This window comes from Idiotropiscis lumnitzeri, chromosome 3 (assembly GCF_059441095.1).
Source record: "Idiotropiscis lumnitzeri isolate Australia: NSW breed Sydney's pygmy pipehorse chromosome 3, RoL_Ilum_1.0, whole genome shotgun sequence".
In the NCBI taxonomy this organism is placed as follows: Eukaryota; Metazoa; Chordata; class Actinopteri; order Syngnathiformes; family Syngnathidae; genus Idiotropiscis; species Idiotropiscis lumnitzeri.
In genome coordinates this window covers 14,061,756-14,089,078 of record NC_142393.1, presented here as the reverse complement: position 1 = coordinate 14,089,078, position 27,323 = coordinate 14,061,756, and the positions used below count along the sequence as shown (strand labels likewise).

At 40.2% G+C, this 27,323-nt stretch overlaps 1 protein-coding gene across 5 annotated transcripts in view; it reads right to left on the bottom strand.

Annotated features, from left to right (window-relative positions):
- agrn (agrin) overlaps positions 1–27,323 on the bottom strand; it is a 213,450-nt gene that overhangs the window by 96,630 nt on the left and 89,497 nt on the right. For all 5 annotated transcript variants that reach the window (XM_088289716.1, XM_088289720.1, XM_088289718.1 and 2 more), the window contains one exon: positions 13,022–13,237. In XM_088289716.1, the coding sequence (XP_088145842.1) occupies positions 13,022–13,237 (216 nt within the window). The remainder of the gene's footprint in view (positions 1–13,021; positions 13,238–27,323) is intronic.

The following is a 27,323-nucleotide window of genomic DNA, read 5'->3' as shown; positions in this document are numbered from 1 at the left end:
GAACAAATTGGAGAAGTGTTCTGGAACAGATTGTGACCCACCTCAGAGATTTAATTTAAATGACACACATCGGTGCTACTTTGAACATATTTTCATCAAAAGTACTGTATGTTCAAGTTTTCAAACATCATTTTGGATGAGGTGAGAAAATACACTTCAAAGCTTTTCACAGTGATGGTTTATGCGACTTACTTACAAGATGACTGGCAACTGAGAAGAACCAAGAGCAAGGAGAGGATAATGTCTTCCTCAAAAGTGGGGCAGAAGGGCTTTGGAATATGGGGGCGATTACTGTGATCCTCTCCTCTCCTCTCTACTCTCATCCAACCCCGGGCATCCAGGAGGCAGGTGGGTGGGGGTATTAGGGTGGGCTCAGCTCTGATCCACTGTTTGCCACTGCTACTTTATTAATGCTTCATTAGGGAGAGGAAGTTGTCAGCAACATGCTGGTGTGAGCTGGCTCCCTGCCGACACGGCCTCAACATCAGTCTGTGCGTGTGTGTATGAGTGTGTTTGTTTGTGTGTCAATGTGGAGACCGAGTGGCATTGCATGTGCCGGTGCACGTTTAAAGGTGTGTGAAGAGAGTTTGCAATGCGCATAAATGTGTCTTGTGCATGCATGCGAATGAGTGGGCTGCTTCCTGTAGTGCAGGCAGTGATGACAATGGGGGAGTGGGGGGGTTACTGAAAGGGGGGGGGGGGGCTGGAGCTAATCAAATGCAATGATGCGATGTGGGAGAACTTGGCAGTGTGAGTTCTAATCAAGAACCCCCAACCTCCCAACAGCAGGAGAAGAAGGGAAACGTGGCAACAAAGGTGACAGTGACATGAAAGAGACAAAGTCATTTGCGAAACATGGCGGGAAAGGAAAGTGAAAATTCACAGTTGTAGAATGACAACCTATAATATTAGGTAGACCTGCACATCTAATAATAGATCTACAAGTGGATAAAACATTCACAATTTCGGTAAATGACACTGTCATGTTTTTAATCAGGGATCATGGTCTGTTTGGATTTAGAAACACAAAAGTAACCGCCCCAAAAAACATCAACAAAATAAAAGATTTATTAGCTGAAAATTTATATTAAAAACAGTTTACTTTTGCTCATGAAAAAAAAATTAACAAATGTTCATATTTAAATTTAAAAAAACATGACAGTCATAAATGAAACGACAAATGGCAAAGGTGTAATGAGACACCATGTCAACAATGTCAAACAAAAGAACTGTTTTCTTTTGCTATCAAGTAATGACATGAATTATGATGTTGAATTCTTACTTGAATTTATTTGCTTCAGCCTTCCTTAACACTACTTATTGAGGCTGCTTTTTCTTTTAGAATAAGTACCATACAAAAAAAGAAAAGAAAAAGAAAAATACAAGCCCAGAGTTTATGCTTTAATGCTGTACAGAGATATGATATATATATTTTTTAATATTATTTATATTTATGGATAGATATTTTTTTTTTTTTACCCAGGTCATTTTTTTGGGATCTCACTAGTTTGTGCTGGTGGTCTTAATGAGCCTGGTCGGCCTACATTCATTTTTAAATATATAAAAATATATAAATAAGTATAAAATGTGCAAAAGTACTTTTCCCCTCAGGCTGAACTTTTCCCTTTTCTGGAAACTTTTTTATTTCTTGCTTATAATCTTACATTTTGGATTGCTCCCATTAAGTAGAAACGAGGTTGAAAGAGCACATACAAGAAAGTACAAATGCTGTTTGATTCGCCATTCATAGATTCTACTTACCGGTAGATTCTAGTACTTGTTTAGGTTTGGTTGTTTAATCAATAAAATGTGCTTTCCATATACTCTTGTTGTGGTCAGTTATTCTTTTATCATGGAAACATGAATACTTTAACCATTCAAATGCAACGGTGTGATTCAAATGAAAGCATTTACGAATGGACTGTATTTAATGAAAGTATTCTATAATTTATATTTTTATTGGACACATATTGCTCTGGAAACTGCAAACCAGAGACAGTCATTCAGTAAATTCAATCAAATTTAAATGAATAAAGTGAGACAAAAGAGAATGTAAAATGATGTCAGAGTTTGGGATGAAGCGAGAAAAGTAAATGTTAAGTCTGAAGGAGGAAAAGTGGAGAAAGGATGAAGAGCAATGCAAGCGGTAATAAGACTGAAAGGTGCAGAAGCGAGATAAGGGAAAGGGTCAGGGTGGTGTTGAAGTGGACAAACTCGGAGGAAATAAACAAAATTAATGTGGAAAAAAAGTAAATAAGGACGATGACATGAATCCAAAAGGGAGAATTGGGAGTAGGCTGAAATGACGAGAAGGCCAAAGTGTTAATATTGCTTCATCCTTCTCAACGTAAAGTCCACTAGAGGATAATTCTCCATGTTTGATGTCGTTCTTCAAACAGTCCCACTGAACTGGCACCCTTTTATTTTTTTGTTTTGTTTTTTAATCTCACTTTGCTGGCTTGCTCTTGAGAATGCCGAGGGAACCTTTGAATCTTCCTATGATTCATTTTATCTCCAACTAAGCAAGCTGGCGTATGTGTCTCCAACTTAATTTCGCTCACTACTTGAAATTTTGATTTACGTCTATTTAGGATTAGGTTTTGGGATGAACTTTATTGCTGTTATTGGACATGGAACGTTTATAACAGATGAAAGGATGGGATTAAGGTTTTTCCATATGATACTTTTGACACTAAATTTGAAAATAAATAAATAAATAAAACACTATTTGGTAAGATAACATATACATATTTTTTTAAGTTATGAGCCAACATACGACGTTAGCATCATTGCTACTAGCAAACATGCCTTTTTCAAATTATTAGTTATTAGCGGCTAAACGGCTAATATCTACGTGGGCAGACTGTGAAAACTGCAACATGTTTTCAAGCTTTTCAAGTCATCGCTTGGGTGCACTTGTTCAAATTATTGAACAGTTTTGTTGTATTGTCTTGTTTTTGACGGCATACCTTGCACAGCTTCTTTCACGTTGCTCTGGGGATAGCACCACACGAACCCCGGAGAAGGAACTTTGCTTGCTAGCTTAGCTTCATTTACAGAAGATTACGCCAAACCATAGCTGCCCAGCATCTGCGCGATTAGCGGCACTTCCGGTCATTTGTGACTAATACTTTCTGTTTCCAGCTTCTTCTTTCATTTATTGGCAGATTCTGTTTACTCCGATTTGCAAGTTAGAAAAGCTGTGCGGCCTTTTATCAAATGAGCAGTGGACTGGCAATGGTTGGGGAGCCACTGACATGGGGGACAGAAATCTTCTGCAGGGTGGCTTCCCATTAGACAGTACATAATCTTCGCAAATAATTAATATAAATTTATGACAAGAACTACATTAATCCCATTCTCTGCGATTACACGTAATGTACTCAATATGAATGCATTACAGGCTATGCTTTGAGTCTAATCAGCAGCACTTTGCTTCCATTTGCTCCGCAAGAATCCTCATTGAATCAACATTGATTCATCATCTGTGATAACACACAGGCAAACCATTTGCCATTTTATTCAAGCCGCTTTAAACATAATACACAGCACCTTTCTGACCTGAAAAATTGTAATCGTCTTTTCACGTTTTTTTTTTCCCTCACATTGGATGAAAAAAAAAAATATATATAAAGCGCAACAGAGTACGTAATTACTAATTTCTCCAGTCGTCAAGAGAGTGGCTACACAATGGCATCTTGTAAAAAAAAAATCATAAAAAAAAATCAATACAATGTAACTTTACACACGCACATACACCCCCACCGCCCTATACACGTACACACACATACACAACAACGTGGATAACCGTCTCGCCGACGGAACTCCTGCATTGCGTTTTGCCTCCATCTCACAACAAATAAAGTCGGCACGTAATCGGGGAAAAATTATAGTTAACTCGGCCATGTTAACTCTATGCCCTCTTTTTCTATTGTCTGCATCCGTTGTCAACATCCCGACCCAAACAGATACAGAATAATTCACCCTGACTTTTGCAAAATCAGTCAGTTTGCACATGTTCATGAAGTTGCAACTGGCACAGAGAGTTTTAAAGTAGTGCACATATGAGTTCATCGCATTTTGCTTATACACAGAATACATTAACGCAAAAAACTGCCCTCGCAGAGCCGAACATTTACAGTCTGTACCGTACTGTCTCAGACCAAGAAATACTGCCACAATTTCAAGCTTTCGTCTCTTTCTATGCTGGTAAGATAGTTGCTATGTCTTACCGCAATCTGTAGAGTGTAGATTGTTTAGGACGTTGGACCTTAAACAAGAATGTATCTTTAATCTGTGAGTGCGTGTCCACACGCATAAGGGTAAGACTCGTGTATTCATTCCATATATATTCCATCGACACACGCGCACACGGACAGACACACACACTGTTAGTCTGGCCATGATCTGGTTATGAATACCAAGTGAAAATCAACACCTTTGGGAAATGAGAGCGGGGAAATGGAGTTATATACCATGACCCCGTGCCCTCTTTGTGTTAGTGTGAGCATGCATAAATGTGTTAAATAATCCCCCAAGAGAAATATGATTAGCCTTGTTTGTGTATATCGCTGCATGCACGTTAGCGCTTGCGACAGCACGAGTAAGACATGAGGAGATGGTATCTTTAAGAAGCAAATGAGGAGGATGGGAGAGAAGAAAGTGGATCAGACGGCCGAGCGCTAATCTGCATGGCTAATTTCTGCTATCAAGATTTTTCGGGAGTGTTGCTCACTTTTCGGTCGCAGGGTACAGACTGACCTTTTCAAGACCTTTTGCTAGGGTGCTAACATTGCCTTGTTTTATAATAAGGAGAAGCTTATCAGTTATTGCCATGTCGGATGATTTACTTACTTTATGTAGCGACGACGTCTGTGATTAGAATTCTAGTTACCACTGTCTTTTTTTTGTTTTTGTCTCTCTCCATTTATTTGCACGTCATACTGACTCCAGCTGCAGTTTGCGCAATTACTTATTTATTTTTCTCATGAAAACACATCATATTCCCGTAATCCAAAAATTAATCGGTCGCCTCCCAATTTTTTTGATATCATCATTTTTTTTTTTTTTAATCTCTATATGCGTTAATCTTGCAACCAGAAGTTAGCATTCCAAAGTACGGAAACGCGGAAATGGTGCGACCATCTTAGGCAAAAGACAATGTGAAGACAATACCATGTTTGTCAGAAGGTCAGGAATAAAAATAAAAATGGGCGAGATGAAAGACATCAAATGGTGAAAGAAGGAGAATGGACGACTAATGGCGCGAGACAAAGAGGGACAGAGAAAGAAAGGCAATAAATACGAGGCATACTGTGCAAGGAAAGGAAAATAAGACAATGATGCATCTCCACCATCTAGCAGGGGGTGTTACCAAACCAATATCACAAGTGGGGAGACGGGGGATGAAAAAGAAAGGACTCATGGAAGATACAAGGCTCAGAGATACTTTTGCTTGGAGGTTTCCTGACCTTCGCCGTAGCCAGTTTAGAAGGGCATTCGAAGGGGGGGTAAAGCTGCTCTTTATACAACCCAGTTAAAAAAAAAATAAAATTCGATCCAAACCATAAAAACAAGAAAAGCAGCCGAGGTAACAACTGCTTGATTGAAGGTGTCTTCACTTGATTGGTTCAGGATCTTGGAAGAATTTGCCGTCTTTGGGGGACTCCGATTAAATGTATCCGTTTGTTTGGCTGCATTAGTGGAGATGGTGTTGTTCTCAAATCTTCCATCAAATGTGGAATAGGAACAGTAAGGAAAGCGGTATCTTTGGACTTGAGCACTCGACGCAACACAAGTTAACTGAAGTGTCGCCCGATGTTTGTGTTTCTGCAACTCGTTTGAATGAAAGGCCATCCTTTGGGAATTAGTTTTGCTACGATTCAAAATTTGAATAGCAGGTCACATCTGGTGTTGTAATGACCCAGATAGAACGTCCAATCACACAATTCACAACAGAAATGACATCCAGCTGGCGACTGGCAAGCTGTATCAATACAATTCATACATTGATGTATATTCATATGCACCGGAAGCAAGCGTCGCTGGATAGTTTAGTCGCATTCGATCGCATGACTCGCTGCACAGCGGGCACAAATTGTCGGCTAGAATTGGGGCCACCTTTTGATTACCCGCAACCTGAGCAGTAGTCATAATGTAATACATTAAGAGTTCCAAGTGGAAGTGAATCAACGCATAGCAATGTTGATGATGTGACATCAGCATAACAATGTAGGTCACATGAGGCCGACAGATTTGTGCATACTGCGGGTCAAACATCTTGCTGTGTGCAGAGTGGCATGCAGTCGCCGCAAGCGGAGTGTCATGCGCTGTCTCGAAAAAAGAAGCTTATTTCAATGACGGTGACACCAAAGTACGACATGTGGAGGATGACATGTGACTGCTTATCTGCTTCTTGGTCATGTGACACCGGCACAGTGCTATTGCTAGTTGTTCACGAAATATGATTCAGTCAACTAAAACTTTTTTTTTTAAAGGTATTTTTCATGCTTTTCAATGTTATTTGTCCCTTCAGTCACAGTACGTTTTATGTCATCTGAACAATAGCAAAATGAGAAAGAAAAGATATGAAAAGCAAAGTAAGGAGCGGCGCATTCAACCCGCCTCCAGCAGGGTAGCCTGGTTTATTATTTTTATGTTTCACTTTTGCAGCGGTCAACTTGATCATTTTTAATAAAACATGCCTGAGCTGCAACGCATTAAACCTTTTGTCACTCATCATCGTAACAAGAGCCATGTCCACCATGAGCTAATATAAAACTATTATACATCGTTTCAAAGTTTTGCAAATTAGCTTTCTGAGATGAACAAAGATATATCCATCCATCCATTATCTATACCGCTTCTCCCCACTAGGGTCGCGGGGGGTGCTGGAGCCTATCCCAGCTATCTTCAGGCAGTAGGCGGGGGACACCCTGAACGGGTTGCCAGCCAATCACAGGGCACACAAAGACGAACAACCATCCACGCTCCCACTCACACATAGGGACAATTTCGAGTGTCCAAACAACCTGCCATGCATGTTTTTGGAATGTGGCAGGAAACCGGGTTACCCGGAGAAAACCCACGCAAGCACGGGGAGAACATGCAAACTCCACACATGATGGCCGGAGCCGGAATCGATCCCATGACCCCTGCACTGTGAGGCCATCGTGCTAACCAGTCGTCCACCGTGCCGCCAACAAAGATATATGCAAGCGTTTATTCACAAGTCCACCATTATCGAATTTAAGTTTTCTCCTGTTCCTTATTTGAATGTGTTAGTGTTCAGCTATTGTCATGAATCAAATTTTGGGTACTATAAGATTTTCTGCTCATGTACAGTATTTATCCAATATATCTTATCATTCTTATTTCATATATCGGTTATCGAATGACATATCGGTAACTGCTTATCAGTATTGCTGGCCATTCAACATTTCTACCATTTTCCTACTATCCCTTGCTAATATCTCAAGTTGACAAGAAATAGACCACGCTTCTGTCTGGGCTGCAAGCAGTATGTGAGCAGATCGAGGAAGAGGTGAAGGACCCAGATGTCTTTCTCCACTCACAATGTGGACATATACAATAAAAGTGCTGCTCCAGGCGAGATATAACTATCTACAACTCATTGAGTGAGAGAGCATGCACTCATCGAGTGGAAGGTAGCAGAAGAGCAGAAGGCTTGTATGCACGAACGCTCTCACGCGCACACGCACACACAAAATCCCAATGCCATCTTCAGTCCAATTCATCCACATGCACACTTGTATTCGGCACGACCTGCTGTGCTTACACAAAGTAAAAGTAAGGCCGAATGCAAAGTCCTTGTTCCACAACAGTGACTGCACAAGATGAGTTCTCCAAGAATTCACGGCACGTGCGATGTGGGAGGGTGTACACTGTACTGTATATTTTTGGTGGCCAAATCAGCCCCGTTTTCCCAAGAATGAAAACCCGCATTACATAAATGGCATGGCTGTAAAGAAAGAAGAGGGAGTTTACAAAAGGAGCGATCGTTTTGACAACTTTACAGTCCCATCTAGAGACAAGCTAAAAAAAAAAAAATAATACGAGCAACATTAACTCCTGCTTTAAAAAAAAAAAAAAAAACATTTGCATTGACATAAAAATTTTCAAGTTGAGATATGGCTGCAAATATTCCACCAAGGTCGTTGTAATTCTACATGAGAAAAGAGCGACCTGGCGGTGCTGGGTTACTCTTTGACAACAACGTTATGCATTGACAGCTTTTTAACATTTCATCAACAGGAAGCACTTATTTTATTCTAATTCTGGGAAGGGGTTGCCTATAACATCTAAGTTCAATAAAGTACAAATTATTGTTTTGTGCTTTTTTCCCCCCTTTTCCTAAAAAAATCCCCGTACAGTACAAAATGATTGTATTTGTAAAAAAATATCCGACAAATAATTGAAAAGTTTTAAAGTAGATCCAAACTGTGTAGTGTAAACCAGCAATCAATATGAATAGGTAAATACAACATATCCACATGCATTACTTGTGATGGGAAAGTCGGACCCTGCCAACATGGCCGCAGCCGGACAAACATGACCAGTCTCTGTCTGTTGTTGCCGTCACTGCACATTAAACAGCCAATTACGGTCAAGTGCGGCCAGTTCTGGAAGTAACGGACTTCCATAGGCACTGTACAAAGGGGCGTTATAAATGAAATTGGAAATTTAGTTTTGATGCCGTATCACCCCACCCTAACACAAAAGTAGCTAATTTCACTTTTGTTTCTCTTTTCATCATTGCAGTCATGGTGGATCTACTGAGGAGCAATTGTGTCTATCTAACATTTTAATGTCATCTGGATCTATGAATGAGGAAAATATCAAATAATTACAGGACATATATCCTTATTTTGAAATTTTATAATATGGGCAGTACTTTTCCAGAAAATAATACAACATCTAGGGCATTTCATTTCTGATGTTTCTTTTCCTTTTTATTTTATTTTTTTCCAACTTGGCCGTTTCCAGCGCTCTACAGAGAGCGTTTCTGGTTTATCGTCGTTATCAGGCGCTCACTTTAAACATGGCCTCTCCTTTTAATTTTGATCATATCTGATGCCATTGTCTTTTTATTGCGTGGCCGTCAAGAAATGGAAACCAGATGATTTTGAATCATCCATTATAAACCAAATGAGGATAATGAAGAAGCCTGCCCAGTGCTGGCCAGAGCCATTAAGAAGCGGGCGATGTAAATATTACCTGGCTAAGTGAGGGCAAAGAGAAGCCTTCATCTCAACAATACGTGGCCCTCAGGAGAGGACTAACATTATTACCTGGACACGTTAAATGTTCTAATAGCCTCTTTGCTGAGATGAGTGAATGTGATTGTGACGATTTGTCCACTAGTCAGCTTAAGGGCATTGTGCAGTCAGAGCACCCATGTTGCCATGACAGTGATGATGTGAGGTCCAAACCAAGCACAAGTAGTGATGCACGGATGCCTTTCTAAGGGCGGAGGTAGATCTGTGAGGTCTGTATAAGGGGATCAGTAGCTTGGTAGTAGAGAGGGGGGAAAAAAAATCCAGCATGCACTCAAAATAGCTTCCTTGCATATTCAAATTCCTCCCAAGGCTTGTCATACTTTTTTCCTCATTTGACTTTATTCAGATTTCAGTCATGATTTGACTTGCTGATTATTTTAATTGCTGTATAAAAATAATGACAAAACAACAATATCGATAAATTAAGTAGTAATGCCATCAGACCAAAAAAAAAAAAACACAAAATGATGATTAAATATATTTGTTTAAAAACTGCAAAAATGTTGCCATCATTTCAGAAATTTTGGTTAGCTGTTCAAGGAGAGATTGCGATGTTAAGAATGGGGGATATTATTTCGGGCTGCTACTAATGGTTATTTTAACAATCGATTAATCTGTTGATTATTTTGTCGATTAGTTGATTAATCTGATTTAATACACCTTAATACCCTTATTCAAAAACTTAAATCAAATTATATTATGTCTAATGGGCATATCAGAAAATGCACAAACTAAGTATGATTCAGTCAGAAAAATGGCAAAAATGTTGATCATTGTTTTACAAGGCCCAAAAAAAGCATATGTTTTCAAAAGTTACATTAAAAAAAAAATACAAAGAAAATCAATCTGCTTCTGTAGAGGACTGCATATATCGGAGAATATTTGGACGATTTTAAATTAATGTCTGTTAATGATTAATGGATTATCAAAATACCGTTGGGTTCATTTAGGAATATATTGCTGGTTAATCCATTATCATATTATGTGTAATAATTGTGCAGTTTTGTGGAAAATGAAGAAGCCGAGTGAGATAGCGATAAAGGCAGCCTACAGATGCGCTGCTTCCAAATGGAAAGGTGACAATATGAGGAAAAATGTGCATCTTCTTTGGTAACTGCACTGCAGACAGGATTGACTCGTTGATTTGAATCAGACATGACAGCTTCTCAAAAATCTTGCCACTTCATTTACCTCCATGAAAAGCTGCCAGTCACTTTCAAAGCGGCGAATGAGGCCATTTGCAAGATAATCCAACTGACAGGCTACTTGGAATAGACCCCAGTCCGTCAGATTGTTCACCTTGTGCATGCTCTGTATTTTACAATCCTGATCTACGCTGATACGGCCAGAAAGTCTATAATCTCCGGCAGTGTGACCCGCCCAGACCTCTCAATGCTGTTTGAATTTTCAAAGAGAATAAGAAACACTTGACTTCACATGACCTCCAAGCGTCACATATTTTCCGCTCACACAAAAATATACAATGACACACACTTACAGTAGGCCGATTGTTGAATTCGAGGGAAATTATATTGATGCCAACTGATCGGCAAATTACGGAGTACAACTCAAGTCAAGCACACTGTGTTCCAGGAAGTGCATTTTCGATATTCAAAATCCATTTCCCTTTCAGAAGCCATTTAAATACAACGTGTCCATTCCATCATTGTCTGTGTTCGCATAACTTATTGAATGTGGCATAGAATAAATAGTTCAGCAAAAGGATGGATGGATGTATTAAAGGGGAAATCAACCCCAAAAATTATCGACAAGAATATGTTCTATGCAGGCTCACTAGTCTCGATATGACATTCTGATTAATATTACATTTGTGGAGTCTGATTTAAACAGCAAATTCCACCCGTTTTTGTCCATCTCAGAGGGCGGCCATTTTGCCCATTGTTGATGACTGAAAATGACATCAGAGTTGCTCAAGGCTCAGCTAACGAGCAAGCATAGCTCAGCTTCAGAAAACAGGTGAGCCGTGATTACTTGAGCCCCGAGCAACTGTGATGTCATGTTTATCAAGCATTAAAAAAATGTTCATGCATTTCTTTTTTCCAGGTGGAGTTGTGCAGGTGACGTCAGGCAACCTCGGCTAGATCTCAATGACTTGGACGCACATGCATCCAGTCAAAATTCTTCACCATGTCGATAAGCGACTTTCGCAACGTATAATTATGAACCATGTCTTTGGAAACTTTTAGCGCAATTGACTCCATAATTGACATCCACTGAGCTTTTATGTTGTCATCCACAAAAGAATGAGAAAATGATTCAGCTCATGTTGTCTGTGTCTTCGGCGAAATTAATGTCGCTTAAAAAATGGCTTTTGAACCTCAGCTCTCACCGTGGAGAGTACTTCATAGTACCGGTCTACAATTAATAAAATAACTGTGTCAATATTATGGTCACCTCCCTCACAACTTTATTTAATGGAAACGAAAAAGGAGTATCTATCCATGTTTTACATTCAATGTCTTCAAAGCCCCACTTGAGTACTGCGAGCCTGAGGGGGCTTTGAAGCGTTTGGTGCGGTTTGTTTTCCCCGCGGTCTAATTGCGACCTTTTTAAAAACAAGCATTTTAATCCCCAAATAAAATTCAGCAAGCCAGCCATCATCGTTATCATCATTAGGATTGTTGTGCTTGTTGTGCGTTGTTTTTCGCAGTGACCACATGCTGTTGTTGCCTGCAGTGATTGTTCTGCTTCTACTGCACATCGGACAGATTTGGCTCCCAAGATTTATTTTTTATTTTTTTTTGGTGGTTCCTCAATCATTGGCCGTCTTTTTCATCTCCATCTCCAGTGAATGTTTCAGCTGATGCCCGTTTCAATGTTATTGCTACCCTCCCTCGTCAGCGGCCTGGTTTCTCTTGCCGCCACTTTCATCTTCGACGTCTCTTCTCCGCCTGCGGTGAGCACTCACCGAGCTTGTTATTAGTAGCAGAAGCCAACCTGCAATGTAATCCCACCCTTGGAATAAGCAGTGGAACCACACTGGCTGGAATATGTGAGGCTGACAAAATGTTGGAATGGAAGACTTGGTTGGTGAGGGTACATGTGGCGTTTCAAATTTGGCTTTGTCGTCATAGTGGCAAAATATATGAAAAAGAGATTGGACATAATTGAGAAGTTGTTATGGAAGAAAGACCAAATTGCAACTGCGCTGGGTCAGGATAGCACGCAATGGGAATTCATTAGGACAACAATAACAAATCAAAAGCACCACTCATGGACCTGCAGTGCGGAGGAAAGAACAAAATGCCTTCGACATCAAAAATGCCACTACTAAACATCAAGATTTTTACTCTCTGGAATGATGCTATTAAATTTGACTGCCTTAATGTTATTTAAGTGCTAAAATGCTAGCATGTTCTCAGATTTTGGGGAAACTGTAACCACAACAAACATAGTTAAATTAAAACTAACCTTTTTGAAAAGGCAGAATTTCTCGTACAGTTCTTACATACGAGACCATTTAATTTACAAGCATAATTTTGTGGACTGTAGGAATTCATACAGTCAATTTTTGAAAAGAAATAAATACAGTAGGTGGCCCGTAATCTCAGGAGACTAGCAATTCGATTATTGCCATTGCAATCTTGCAACACCTCATTAATTCAAATATTAGTGGACCTCCCAAGTTGCGCACCACAAAATGACTTGTGTTCCATTAAATGTCAACTTTTTGGTTTGTCTATTTGTTTATTGGTACTTACAGCACGGCCCCTTCCGCAGAACCTTGATGCGTCGCTGGGTCTGGCACTGGGCTTTTTCCAGCTCGCACTCGTTGGTGTAGGTGGACGAATCGGAACCGCACACGGGCGCCACCAAGGATGGGCATTCACCTCGCTTGCACACGCACTCTGCGTTGGCCGGATCGTTCGGGTCTCGCTCGCACACGGCGCCAAAGCCGCACAGCTTCCCTCGACAGCCTGAAATGGAGACAATTAAGAAGGTCTTAGGTGTAATTTGGTTGGTTACAACAATGCAACACTTTGTCCTTAGTTTCATGGCCGGATAAAAATATGACACATGGCTGCAAACCGGCAGAATATAACACGTGCATGCGCTAGTCTTTCTATGTAGTGCGACCATAAAACACCAAGTTAGAAACTAATTGACCCGTGTAGTGGCAGCTCCAGCTGGTGCCTTGCTGCACTCACTTTGAGGGCCGCTTGCCAGCCAGCTGGCGATCCATCCTTGCAAAAAAAAAGAAAACAAATACTCTCAAAGGTACCCGACCTGATCATAACTCAGTGGACGTATTCACACTCACGAGAGTCTTCAAAACCAAAACATGAAACATGTCACATTAACGCACACTTGCACACACACAGCCACGTCTTATCACTGGCTCTCAGGCTGAGACTTGAAGCAGTCCAGCATGTCCACTTGGACCGGCTGCTGGGTTTTGCTCAAGTAGAGCGACTGTTTGATACATATCGCACATACCCACAAACACAGAGAGGGTGTGTGTGTGTAACCAGTGCAACTTCTCCCCAAGGTATCTTATTCTATCCACAGAGTGAGTTCCGTGTGTTTGTGGGGGTGTGTGGGTGTGCGTGTGCGTGTGTGTGTGTTGAGACATGTCCACCTATTCCCTGTGGGTTAATGCCTGACAGCTACCGGAGCTCACATGCTTTTGTATCTCGGGAAAAGATATATGTGTGTTTATGTGTGTGTGCGTGTCGGGGTGAGTGTGTGTGTGGTATGCATACGTGTGTCTTTGTGTTTCATTCACACACTCACACAGACCGATGGTGAGAGATTGACTGCCAAACAAACAACTCTGCGGCTGACTTCACTTTACACCACATAGGGGTGTGTGTGTGTGTGTGTGTGTGTGTGTGTGTGTGTGTGGCACAAAGTGTTAACTCAAACTCTGGCACGTTTGAGTGAGAGTGTAAGAGAACACAAAGAGAGTTTAAGATCGTGGTGGGGATACAAGTGCAGTGCAAAAGCCATGAACAGGTTGTATGCGGTTGACAACCGTAATGACAATTCTGACTTTTTAACATGAGATTCTCAGCATTCTTGTTCTTGGTGCAAAATCGAGCTAATATCAGACAAAAGTAGAAATGTGGTAAACTTTGCGACTGAAGAACAACAATACTGTTTGTGTATGTTTCAGTGGTGTGCAGTCAAGGCTTAATACTTAACACAGTCAGATGCACTGACCTACATTTACGACTTACGTGAAATTGCTTTATTTCATTTCCAACAACCTATTATTTTCAATTAGTAGAATGTGTCTTGGGCAGCTTCCCGCTGTGTGTTTGTTAGACTTGTTTTTTTTTCCTTTCAATCTGAGTTCAGCTTCTGTGTTGCCATGTCAAATGTCATCTGCCGACCTTGAACAATGGCTGTTTTTTTTTTTTTACCAATCACAATTAAGTGAGATTCATAATTACGCGCAGGTACATCAAGTAGACGAATATTGGACACTAATAAAAATTCAAGGGGGAATTTCAAGAAAAACGTAAGGGAGAGAAGCCGGTGATTTTTCAAAATGAAATATTTTTCAGCCTTGAATATTAAATAAACCGGAAGTGCTACAATCTTTTTTCTTCTTTTCCTCGGTGTGGCCCGCCACGGCCTTGTCCAAAGTGGCCCGCGGACCGGCACCAGGCCGCGGCCCGGTGGTTGAGGACCACTGATTTTAAGGACTTATGTCAAGATATCTCGGGTGCCTTCTTAACCCGCCTATCTCACTTTTGACTAAATTATAAGACTCTAAATGTGATCAGCACACAAACAACACTGCAGTATACGGACGATGAATCCAAAGAGGAATACAACAATGCTCATCTTACATGAGCATTGCCTAAAAAAAAAAAAAAGACTGCTTTCTTTTGACAGTTGACACACCACCTGGAGAGAAAAAAAAGACCAAGAATGACGTTTTGCAACCAAATCTCCTCTGCAGTGTTTTGCTGTGAATTCTGACTGTCGCCTCGAGCTGAGCTGAGTGAAGAAAGACTGACATTGAAGTTGCGGGCACGGTCAAAGCGAAGGCACAGTATCAGGTGCATTCAACGGGCTGAATGTACAAACTGAATACTTATGTCGTTCTTTCCAAGGTAGACCAAGTATTTGATGATTACGTTTCCTTCAGATCGAAAACACACAAGATACTTAGCTGCAACACCACATCTGAACAACAAGAGCCCCCGAAACTTTGTCAACAATAAATAAGAAATGTGCTTGCTCCGACCCAGTCAGATTGACAGGGGTGATCTTCTGTAACGTGTAAAGAATGTGAACAAAATAGAACAGGTCGACTTATTCAGGAGGAAGAAAGTTTCAGTTTACAAACATCCATCCATCGATTCATGTTCTACCGCTTATCCTGTTCAGGTTTACGGGTGAGCTGGGGCGAGGTGGAGTGAGAAGTGGAATATGGTAAATGTAACTGACAGAGAACACAAGCAAAGTCATATGTGTTATTTTTCACTTAGCAAATGAATGCTATACTAATAAAATACAAAATCAGGACATTTTTATCTGAATATTTTCCAGCACTGAATTTTCACACCTGTATGAAAATATTTTCTGTCTAAAATTGAGGATTTTGGCAGAGCGGTCGTCTGGACTCTACCCAATAGCCATATTTGCCATAAGTAGATAGTGCGTAAGGGCTTATCAATATGAATAAAAATGCTTTCCATCATAATGATTACATTTATTTCAAATAAATGTTCTATTCGACTTATTGCAATGTACTTTGAGGAGATGATACTACTAAATGTTCATGTGAACAGGCTTAACAAGAATGGTTACTCATGCCATGCATAATTTATAAAAGCTCTACAGCGTTTTCTACTTCTACAACAATTCTACTTGATTGATGATTCCCCAAAGTCTAAGAGCCTTGATCATTCAACCAACAAAAATCACAATGTTTTTTTCATTTTAAGCTTAAGGTCCTTGGAGGATGGATGCAATCATGCACCCCAGTGGACAAGATGACCAAGTACAATCCTGAAACAAGTAAAAGTGAGTATTGAACATAAAGGCGAAATATTTTTTCTTGGGGTTACTACCAGATGCGCTGGTTTAAAAGGGACAGTCCCCATTTTGAGCCTTGTGTCCCGAATCCTAGCAGATTTTTGTTTTATTACACTTTTATGCAGGGCTGGTCCCAGAATTTTTTTAAGCCCTGCTAGCAAGCCAATTATTTTGGCCATGTGTAGGTCAATGACACATTTCTCATAGTAACTGACACAATAAAATAATTATTACTTTCACATTCACATTTGCATTCCCTTTCTCAACCGCATTTTATGGATTACAGTCGTAATTTCACCATACCGGAAATAGAATTGTTTCTAAGAATCATGGGAAATGGAGTTCTAATAGCCGAATGCTGTGATCGTCTTTCGAGCGTCTAATGTTACGAAGCGGGACCCGCACGAGGTAAACGGCACAGCCAGCTTCCAATATCTGCCGGGAACAAGCAAAAAAGTTTGGATAATGCTGACTGCATTATCGTGTCAATGCATCGTGTCACGGATGCATTGACTTGTTTAGCACTGTTGAGCTGTCACCCAACACAGCATTTAGCATTAGCTAAAGTGATAACACCCGTCACCCGCTTGACTTGTGATTAAATGTGTTAGAAATAGCGAGTGAGTGAGAATTTATTGTATGTTTGATTTTCAATGTCCTGAGCTAAAGGAGAAAACGTGAACTATCTTTAAGTATATGTTAGTTATAACTAACGAGTAACCCTCCCTTGTTGTACGTGGTAATAGTGCACATGCAAACAACACACGCGTCCAAACGTACATGGATTCAGATAGCCAAATTTTATGCAAAGTTGACAGAATTAGCTGTGCTTGGATTTTCAATGTATGTTTGGTTGTGTGTGTGTGTTGGTGACGACAGAGTCTGCTGTGACTGGATGGCTGGACCATGCCGGGTTTACACTTTGCTCACTATTGATTAATAATACAAACTCGTACCCTTTCCGATGTGAATACAAGCTTTGCAAGTCTTTGTCCAAAGGTCTTACAGAGCGAAAATGAATGTGCGTATGCATGTTTGCTCTTCCATGCACTCACAGGGTGTAAGGTAATCTCCCTTGAGCCCTGCAGCGTTACAAGCTTCACTTCCATGCTGCTATTTTTTTTTCTTTTCTATTGGAGGCTGAGGTAGAAAATCCCATTGCAGAGAAAGACAGCATGTCCAGTTTGTACTTGTTAGAGCAAACATCTTTTGCAGGTGTTGAGGCTCATCCATGAAACATGATGGCTCAACGGCGCCTTAAGTATCGACAGAATGAGTCATGAAAGCAAAGGGATAGTACTGTTGTGATTTAAAACATGCCGCACAAGTGGCAAGATGTGCTATGATTTAATATCATAGCTGCAGCCAGTGTTGATTTAGTATTTTACAAACTTAAAAGCAAACATTTCCGGCTCAAATGGCACCGTAAAATACAGTGATTTATTTTTGATGGAAATTTGATGAACGGCTTCTATATTGCAGAGTGAAAATATACTTTTCAACACATATGTGCTCTATATTGCACAATTGGAAGTTGGATTTTGCATGACATGGCAGTGTGTGATTTATCTCCCGACATTATTTCATTCATTTTTCAACTTCAGACTTTTGTTGTGCTCTCAATTGTTGTTTTTGTAAATTTCAATTGTCATATTAGGATGTAGCTCTACTTTTCAATTTGTTTATTATTCCTTAATTAACCACTGTGTGCCTTTTGCTGAACTGAATTTATTTTGCTTCCAATTTGTTTAAATGATCTATGGCTCCAGGATTACAGTGCCACCTGCGTTTTGGAAGCCAGCGAACATGTGGCATATGGTGTTTTTTTTTTATTTAATCAAGGTGGACAACACTTTAAAAAACAAATAAATAAATGATTGAAATTATGTAAGCCACTCTGCCTGATCCCAGTCGAATAAAATTATTTTGGTCATGTGAAAACTTCAAAAGTCTGGTCAGAATTTACTTAATTTTGCATACAGTGTCAAGAAACATTTTGAGGAAGGTCATGACAAGAAAACATTTTCAATCTTTATCGCGATTAAATGCAGCAAGCAGTTTGTCCTAATTCCAACATTGGTTCTTCTAAGAATGCCTTCCATACAAAAGTAAAATTGCTACGGCGTTTACTTAGACAATCACGATATCTCGTTGCCTGAAATCATGATCCCGACCCATCCCTAAATGATACATCGTTCAGTATGCAGCTCTATGCCTTTTCTGACTTAAGCACACGGCGGGATATGCCCAATTGTGTGTTCATGCACAAGTGCATGCACTGAATAAAAATGAAATGCCTTTTAATGGACATACATGGCGGCCAGTCGTCTGGAATAATCGTTAGACATGTATTTACTGTATTTAACATCAGAAAGCCGGTACATGCTAGCTGGTGCAACCGCTGCCGCGTATGATTCTATAAAGCTCGGAAGGTTGGCCCTTAAATGTCTTAATCTAAGTGGGGCATTCTAGGTATTTGAAAGATTCCATAGTTTTATGTCAGACTTCAAACTGAATCAGAAAAGGAGTTGAGAAGACCAAAAGGAAGCAAGTGACGGTCATAAATAATTGAACGTCACGAACTGAGAGATGACAGGAGCCAAATATCTAAGAAGCACATGGGCAGCGATGCACAAATGGCAAATGAGTTGACGTCAATGTGAACCCCCATATTTGATGAGTGACACGTACACTGATGAACAACCTGCCAAAAGACAGGCGATCACAGAATGAAATTGGATGTTGTTTGAGTGGGAGACACAGCTCAGTGGCATCCAAGTGACGTCGCATCAATGTTGAATGAGTGTAAATTCATTACACTCCAGCACTCCTGAGGGACATCTACTTACTGCCCAATAAATGGAGCCACTCTTTTTCCCCCCAGCTGATGCTAAGTAATACAGAGGGGCTCTTTTAATGCTTCTTGTCTTGGCTCTTCTATTTATAAGCAGCGCTCCTATTAGTGGCGGTGCCTGAAAACTTGAGGCATTGGGGGGCGGGGGGGAGATTGCCATGACGACGGCCGGTGATGCAATTAGAGCCGCTTGCATCATACAGTCGGCGAAGCAATACTCTCGGTGGTGCACACAGGTGGTTTAGGTTTAAAATCACAAAACTGACAGTCACGTTCTGACTCCTTCTAATGCTTTATGGAGATGTAGACGGTTCATTGCAGCAATATTCATTATCTCGGCGTTTGTAAATTAAATTGACTCACAACTTTGGTGTAAAACTGAGATTTTTAAAATTTAATCCAGCCATGGTTGTTCTAAGTTTGTAGTGGCTTTAGAGGGAACAAAAATTTGCAGAGAAACTACATACATACGTCAATTCTGATTCAACTTTCTACATGATGCTCGTTCAGATTGACAAAAGAAAGAATCAGAATGAAATTTCATTCCGATTCGGCCTTTTTATTCCCAATGAGATGTTTAGATGGAGCCATTTCATTCCGCGAGGACATTCGGATTCATACACAACTCCTTATAAACCCGGCTCGTGTAGCCTCAAGAAATGTTCTGAATCAATTACAAACATGGTTTGATTTGATGAAAACTGAAAACAAAATCAGGCTTGATCTCTTGCGATCAAATTATATGAGATTTTTTTTTTTTCAATTATTTTTTATTTTGGACATTTGTCATTTATTTATTTGCAGTCGTGTAAAAAAGATCCAACAGAGTTTCCAATGAAAATTAAAGCGTGCATTAATCCACTTCATGATCTCAGGGACAAATAGGGGGTGGTAATAAATCTGCTGGGTGCCGTATACGCCTTCTGCCAGTTGCTGCAAGCGGTGACACCCATGAAGCCTCCATTGCCTATTACTGGCTGACTGCTCAACATGAGGCAGTAAATTAAAGATAAACACTTTATGATACATTTATTTAAGAAATTAGAGTATCTATGTATCACTCGGTCAAAAATATAATAAAATGGCCAATGGGAACGTAAGAAATTCCCGTGCATTTTTTTTTTTATCCAATTATGTGAACATTTGTTTTAAAGGTTTTGTGGCAAGATAAATTTAAAATGCAATCTTGTTTTTTTTTGGGGGGTGGGGGGGTGATAATATCATGGTTTATAGAATATTTAGGTTGCAACTTTTAACATAGTCAATGACTCACATTTTTTTCACTATGCAGATTGAGGTTCGGCATTCATAATGGTTCCACTTAAACAATTTCACCTGACTACAACACCCACTCTCACAAATGAGCCATCTGTTTCTCACTCAGCTAACGCGCAGGTTGAACACATTTACCAAACAATAGACCCTATACGCCGCACACATGGGCTAGATTGGACCACTGCAGTCAGTAAGGCAATTTCGGAAAAACAGAAGTAATCTCGGCGAAGGGGGAGAGGGAGGAATGGACTTTAGCTTCATTAGGAGTATTAGGAGAACATCACATGTAGGGAAAAAGAATTCGTGGATAAGAAAATTAGTTTGCAACAAGGAAGTCGACTTCAACTTTGAAAAGCGGCTCGTTGCTGACGTTCACTGTGCCAGAATATAATTCTGAGCATCAATACAATTAGAACATCTCTAGAATACATATCGTAGTATTGTGCTTATTAGGATACAGTGTATCTTTAAAAACAAACCCAGATTTGTCATTCCCCTACGCTAATGTTGTTTCCTATTGTTGCTGCTCAGGGATCCAGTCATTTCTATTTGTAGACTCCCTCGGCTAATGCTACTTCGTTCCTTTAATTATGTCCCACTGGCATGGAGTGCAGCTGAACACACCAAACAAAGAAACAAGGAGCATATGAAAACCTGCGGCGCATAATTATGTCTAAAGGCAACGGCATTAGAAGAAACATTCACACTATAAAAAGTTGAGGCTGAGCGCTTTGCAGTAAAGGGATGATCTTCTTCTAAATACATGTTAATAATCACAACATTGCTATAAAAATATTTGATGTGGAGACTGACAACCATGTAGCATTCTATTGTGGGGATATAGCGTTAAACATAGTCGGCTAGATGGGCTGCGTTTAGAGTGCCTCATTGTTGGCCACGAATGCACACAGAGAAAGGTGGCGCGCAGCATAACAGCTAAATGCTGCTTCGCCATGTTTGCTTTGAAACTCAACCCATTATTTGTGGTTTCTGGATCAGTTCATTTGTATTTTCAAGATTTCCTAATGCAAAAATTGTTTACGGAATGGATGATGGCGAGAATAAATAGACGGAGAGGAGACATCATTTATAGTCTAGTACCTCGCCGAAAACATGAGAAATAAAATAGTTACCTAAGCAAATGACCGGCATCAATCTCTTTCCTCATTTGTTGTTCTTCTAGTCTTGGAAGCAAGCAGATGCTGCGTCTTCATAAATCATCGGTGAAATATGACAGTGGTTGACAGCAAATAACATCTGCCTAATCACGCTTGTTATGGAAGAAAAAAAAAATGAAGGCTAAGACACACAGCTATATGTCTTTGATGAGCAACAGAGAATGACAACTGCGTCACATCGTATGGATTGCAATTATTAAAGTGTAGTAATCCACATGAACAATGTGTCGGTCTTCTTCCTATGGAATCCTGATAGTACAAAAAAATGAAAGAAAATAATACGTTATTATATTATTCCCACCTAGTGTAGGATGAGGATAAAAAAATATAAAATGTTCAGAGATCGCTTAAAATGATGAATTCATACAATCATAAGTTTTCACTGCATTGTATAATCATGATGACTGTCATTATAGAATCAAACTAAAATGAAATATAATTGTATATCACATGGACAATTCATCTAATTACCGACTAGAGTTGACCTGATATGATCATGCGATTTTCAGCTGATCGGTATTGGCTAAAAAAGATTGGCTTTTCACATTTTTTTTAATTTTTTTATTTCAAAGTCAAGAATAAAATATTTTATTTATTTACATGATTGGAACCCCTGCTTACTCACAGACGAGTAACAGTTACAAAATTGGGATAACTTAATTCAAATTAAAAAAAAAAAAAAGATAAAGACCATTGCTCTCTTTGCGCTCTTTTTTTTCTTTTTTTTGTGATGCATTACCAAGGCATCAGATCGAGACGCGATATCAACAGATACTTCAAAGCAAATGATGGTCTTGGGTGCAAAAAAAAAAAATTGTGATCGGTACATCGCTATTACAGACCAATTAGAACTTCGGATATTAAAATTTGGGTATTTGTAGTTGTGCCCTTTACTGGTGCTAGTTAATATGATGGAGCAGTTTGAAGTGAGTTGCAAAACTTGTTTTCAACTATATTGTCTTCCTGCTCTCCCGCGTCTTTTTTCTGAACGTTATCAATAATGCAGCCATGGATGACAGAACCCGATTCCGTCACCTCCTATCTCCTGCTCCAACTCAGCAGCAGTTAGCCACAGAACTGATTTCTGCGGCTCTGCAATATGCATGAAGGAAGCCAGCACTGCTGCCAGCACACTGCTGGATGCAATTATTCAGCCAAGCTGCTATTATGAGGAGAAAGAGTGCCTCTTTGTTCACATCACTGAGTGGGACATCACTTCACAAAGACCTCTGATGGTCGAAAATATTTTCTTGTCTCTTGCCTTGGGTATTTTTATTTTTTTATTTTTTTTACCCTTTCCAATAACAAGCAAGGCATTGTGAGCGAGTGTGAGGGACACTTTTTAATGAGGAACAACATACTTAAAGACATGCAGCAAATAGATGCAAAGATGCAGACATCAGACCAAAATTGAATCTGAATCAATTTCAAACTCCGTAACATGAAAAGAGTTGCTGCTGCGTGGTTTTTAAATATTTAAACAACTTTGAATCGAGCTTTGGAAGAGTTCCCCCTAGTGACTTCTGTCCAGTCGACGCTTGGCAGAGGGAAGCCGTGCCATCAGAACTCTCCTTGTAAAAGGAGCTGGACGGGAATCTAGACTCCCGCATTGGGCATATCAGGGCTCTCTTTTTATATATAAATATATATTATTTCCCTGGAAGTTTGGAGGCAGCCCAAATCAATAGCAGATGGCAGCAGGATGCAACTCACAGGAAACCCGGGGAGGGCTTTGGATGGCGAGCCAGGAAGCGTCCGTGTTCCTAGATGAGAGAGGCAAGCCTCCTCCATATGGTCCTCATCGCAATGCCTCAGCACAGCAAAGTGCACGCAGACTCATTAACACTCAGGATAGCTTGGAGAGGAAATGCTTCTAACTTGTGCATTAGTGCCACCATATGGGAAAAGCGGAATTAGGACAGGAGTTGCTTTCTGATGGCTCCATTACGAAGACAGTTTGAGATCCTGCAGGTAATGGACATTGTCTTGCATAAAATGTTTCCACCAAGTGGGACAATTCAGTAGGCTAAACCTCGTGTATGGTATGCTAACACGCAGACGCCCAAACGCTGTCAAGGGGAAAATTAGTAAGCCATGAAAGATGTGCTGTGTCCGGTTTTACTTAATTAATCTGAAAATGATTAAATATATACTCTAAATGCGCTCCATCTTTGTTTGTGGGCGTCGTCGACAGGGCTTACAAGTGGGGCACCAATTTTACCATCCATAGAACAATTGAATACCTTTCGGCGTTATTTTATTCCGAGTGGACTTTGAATGCATCGCAAACAGTCTGCGCGCACATGCACAAGATCAACCAGCAGATGAGACACATATGCTTGTCATGGCAGAGCTGACAAAATATTCAGCACACCAGCCTGCAAGAGGCGAAAAAAAACTTGCATGCATTCTTACAACAAAGATGGCATGACTCCTTCTTGTGACGGACTCCAAATCAGCCCTTAGATCCTTCAGAAGCACTGTTGCTGACAAGACTATATGTCGGGATAACGGTTGTTCAGTCAGCGTGATTCGTATTAGGTTTGACACATTATGTGGGCTAAATTGATTAATTTGCATAAGCTCCTCCCACAACACGCATAATTAGGTGTGCATCAATTTAGCAGATCAGATTCCACATCAGTTTGCATATGCAATCAAATGAGTTCCCCAGACTTCTAATTAATAGCTACGCACCTGTCTCTGGGGGTGCCTGATAGTGTCATGGTACAGATTACTACTTCGTTAACTCAACTTTATTCCGACAAAGGAAAATGCGATTCATTTTAATTGCCGCTGTCAAAAGGGTAAAGGCCACATTAGGATGCGTATTCATGCGTAAAATGTAGTCATCTCATCGGCAGTGCGCCAAAATAGTACTTCTGGAACTTTTACGATGAAATCACAATCTACCAAACGATTATTAAGTAATAAGGGGGACTCAATAGGTACACAGAAAGCTCGTTCACTTATGCATCAAGGGAACGTGACAAAAACGGTTATGTTAAGATCAGGTCTGGATGACCTGTGGCTGGCCTAGTTGTGGAGGCACCTCCAATGAGACCCATAATTCACCTCCCTTCTGTGCACCACCTCATTCAATTGCTTTAGCTCTCTGATCAATAGCCCCAACCAATGTGGCTACAAATCACTTCATTTTGTTCACCGCCTCCCTCTCTTTCATCAGCTTCTCTGCAGGGAAAATAAAAAGAGCCACCAGGGGGACGCAGATGGGAAAGATTGACCTTTTCTTTAAAGCCAGTTCAACTGGAGGACTCCAAAGAGAGCAATAGAGAGAATTAGAAGTGATTTTCATAGGAGCGAAGCCTCACTGTAGATCCCGTCACTGTTTGTAAACTTTTATCTCAGACTATCTCTCTGTTAATAGCCCTGAAAGTTGAATGTGGCATATAATTGCATCCTCCCAAAAATCAAAATGCGACATTGCCTTGATAACCATCACACTGAACTTATTTTCTGAGGTACCTTGAGGGCCTTCAGCGCACATAATTTACAAAAACACACATTTGGGGAGGATTGGTAACCGTAAGGGACAGAGAATGGGTGTGGATTTGAATTTATTGGCAGTATACAGCACACGCACTGCTGCCTTTCAGCGTAATATTGGAGCGATGTGAGACGCCACCAGCGGTCGCTGCGGAATTAATTGAGGAAGACACAAAAGTATCTCAAAAAATGGCTACACATTTATGCATTTCATTAGCAAGCTAGAAGTGTTTGTCGCGATATTTTCTCTGTGGGAAAAATGCAAAACGGGAGACAACTAGAGTTAGTGTGTAGTTTGGAATGTGGCACCAAATATGAGAGAGAGTGTTCAGCACCACTCAGATCATTTGTCTTCATTTTCTCTCTTATGAGCACTTAGCTCATCCTGACCCGCAACATTATGCCACCGCTATGTTAACTGCTGTGTGCGCGCACATGCACTTAAACTCTTGAACACACACTTGCAAGGACTAAGGAGCAATCAGATTCAACAAATAGGTACATAGTCACAATTGGAGCCACATCGGAGTAGCTAGCTAGCTAGCTAGCTAGCTAGCTAGCAATTAAGGACAATACTGCTACACCGTCTAATGAGATTCAACAGTGATGGAAACTTAGGTCTTATAATAATTAGTTAATAATGCAAGCCCTTTATAGACACTGTCAGAATGTTATGGAATCAATAAAATCTCAAAATTCTGAAACAAACAAGCTAACCACTAGTTTATTTTGTCACCCTAAACCATTAAGCATTAGTCTGACAAATGGGTACAAATCCAGTTCTTTAGTTCAGATCCAGATTAGGAAAAAAAAATCATCCTTTCCTTATATTGAAGCCACAACTATGTATTTCATCCAAATCCATTCCCAACAAATAAATAAACATGCAAGGCATAAAGAACAACGTGAGTTCTTGTCTGTTTTATTCACACCATAAAGAGCACTAGTAACCGCACAATATTAAACAATACCGGCAGATTTTTAAACGTATTTCTCTTTGCTCAACCTCCCTCGAAAATTGCTCCTTTCGCTGAGCGCTTCTGCTCACTAGGAAATAATAAAAAAAAATAAGAGACAAAGTGCTTTTTACTCTCGCACAGAAACTCATTTTCAATAGTGCCAATCAGAATAGATTGTCTTTCAGAAGTGCTGTTTGGTTACCCTGGGCAAAAAGATTTTTTTTTTTTTTAGCTCACGCATGCGTAGCGTTGCCATTAGACACTGCCATTTGTCTTTGAATGTGTCTCTGAGCTTGTGCTTGTTAATTATCCACTCCCAATATGTGCTCCATACTACGGAATTCTTGAACACATGGCTCGTCTGCTGTTTTCAAATAATTCAACAAACAGATTCTTCTTCGGTGCTTTCTCGGACCAGGCCGTCATTGGATGAAGCCAACGGATTTTTGTTCACATTGAATTTTATTGTTATATAAGGTTCAGCTAAGAACATTTTTGTTTGATACAAAATTTGGAAGCAAAAATGAACGTGGATATTTGTTTTTTTAACTAGAATTTATAACATATTACGTACAAATACATTATAAAATTTAGTACTAATATTATAAGCATTTATTGTTATTTTTCTTTTTTTTTGTGATCTACTCGGCGTATGCAACAGTTGCTTTAAATCTCAACTTCCCGGCCATTAAAAATGTACAAGTAAACATACCAGCGTGAAATAGAGACTGGCTCATTTAGCGGGTGCCTTTCTTTCCCACACCGCTCGTTTTGCTTCAGAGCTTATCTATCATACCTTACGTTGAGCAATTTATATGGAAAATACTTTTAATGTGCAGCAAAGTAGCACGTCGCCGGCAAACGAGACATCCGTTTAAAATACATGTCAGCAATGTTTCATCTATTAGAGGCTTTTTGGCTCCTCACCTCCCGATGTTCAACATATGGCGATGCAGATAAATGGCGCTCATTGTCTCTACAGCACCACGCTCGCTCGCTATGGCCGTCTCTTGCATAAAGGGGAATCTCGTAGAACGGGAACGTAGTCATTTATAGATTAGCAATTCCCCAGGAAGGTGCGCTCACCATCCATAGCACCAATGACACATCCTTGAGGCTGATTACGACAGCGCATCCTCTCAGCAAATCAACCGGGATCACGTCAGGCTGAATTAGTTCACCTGCAATTAGGTAGTTGCAACATATGCACAGGCCTCGTGGGACACTTTGGACTCCG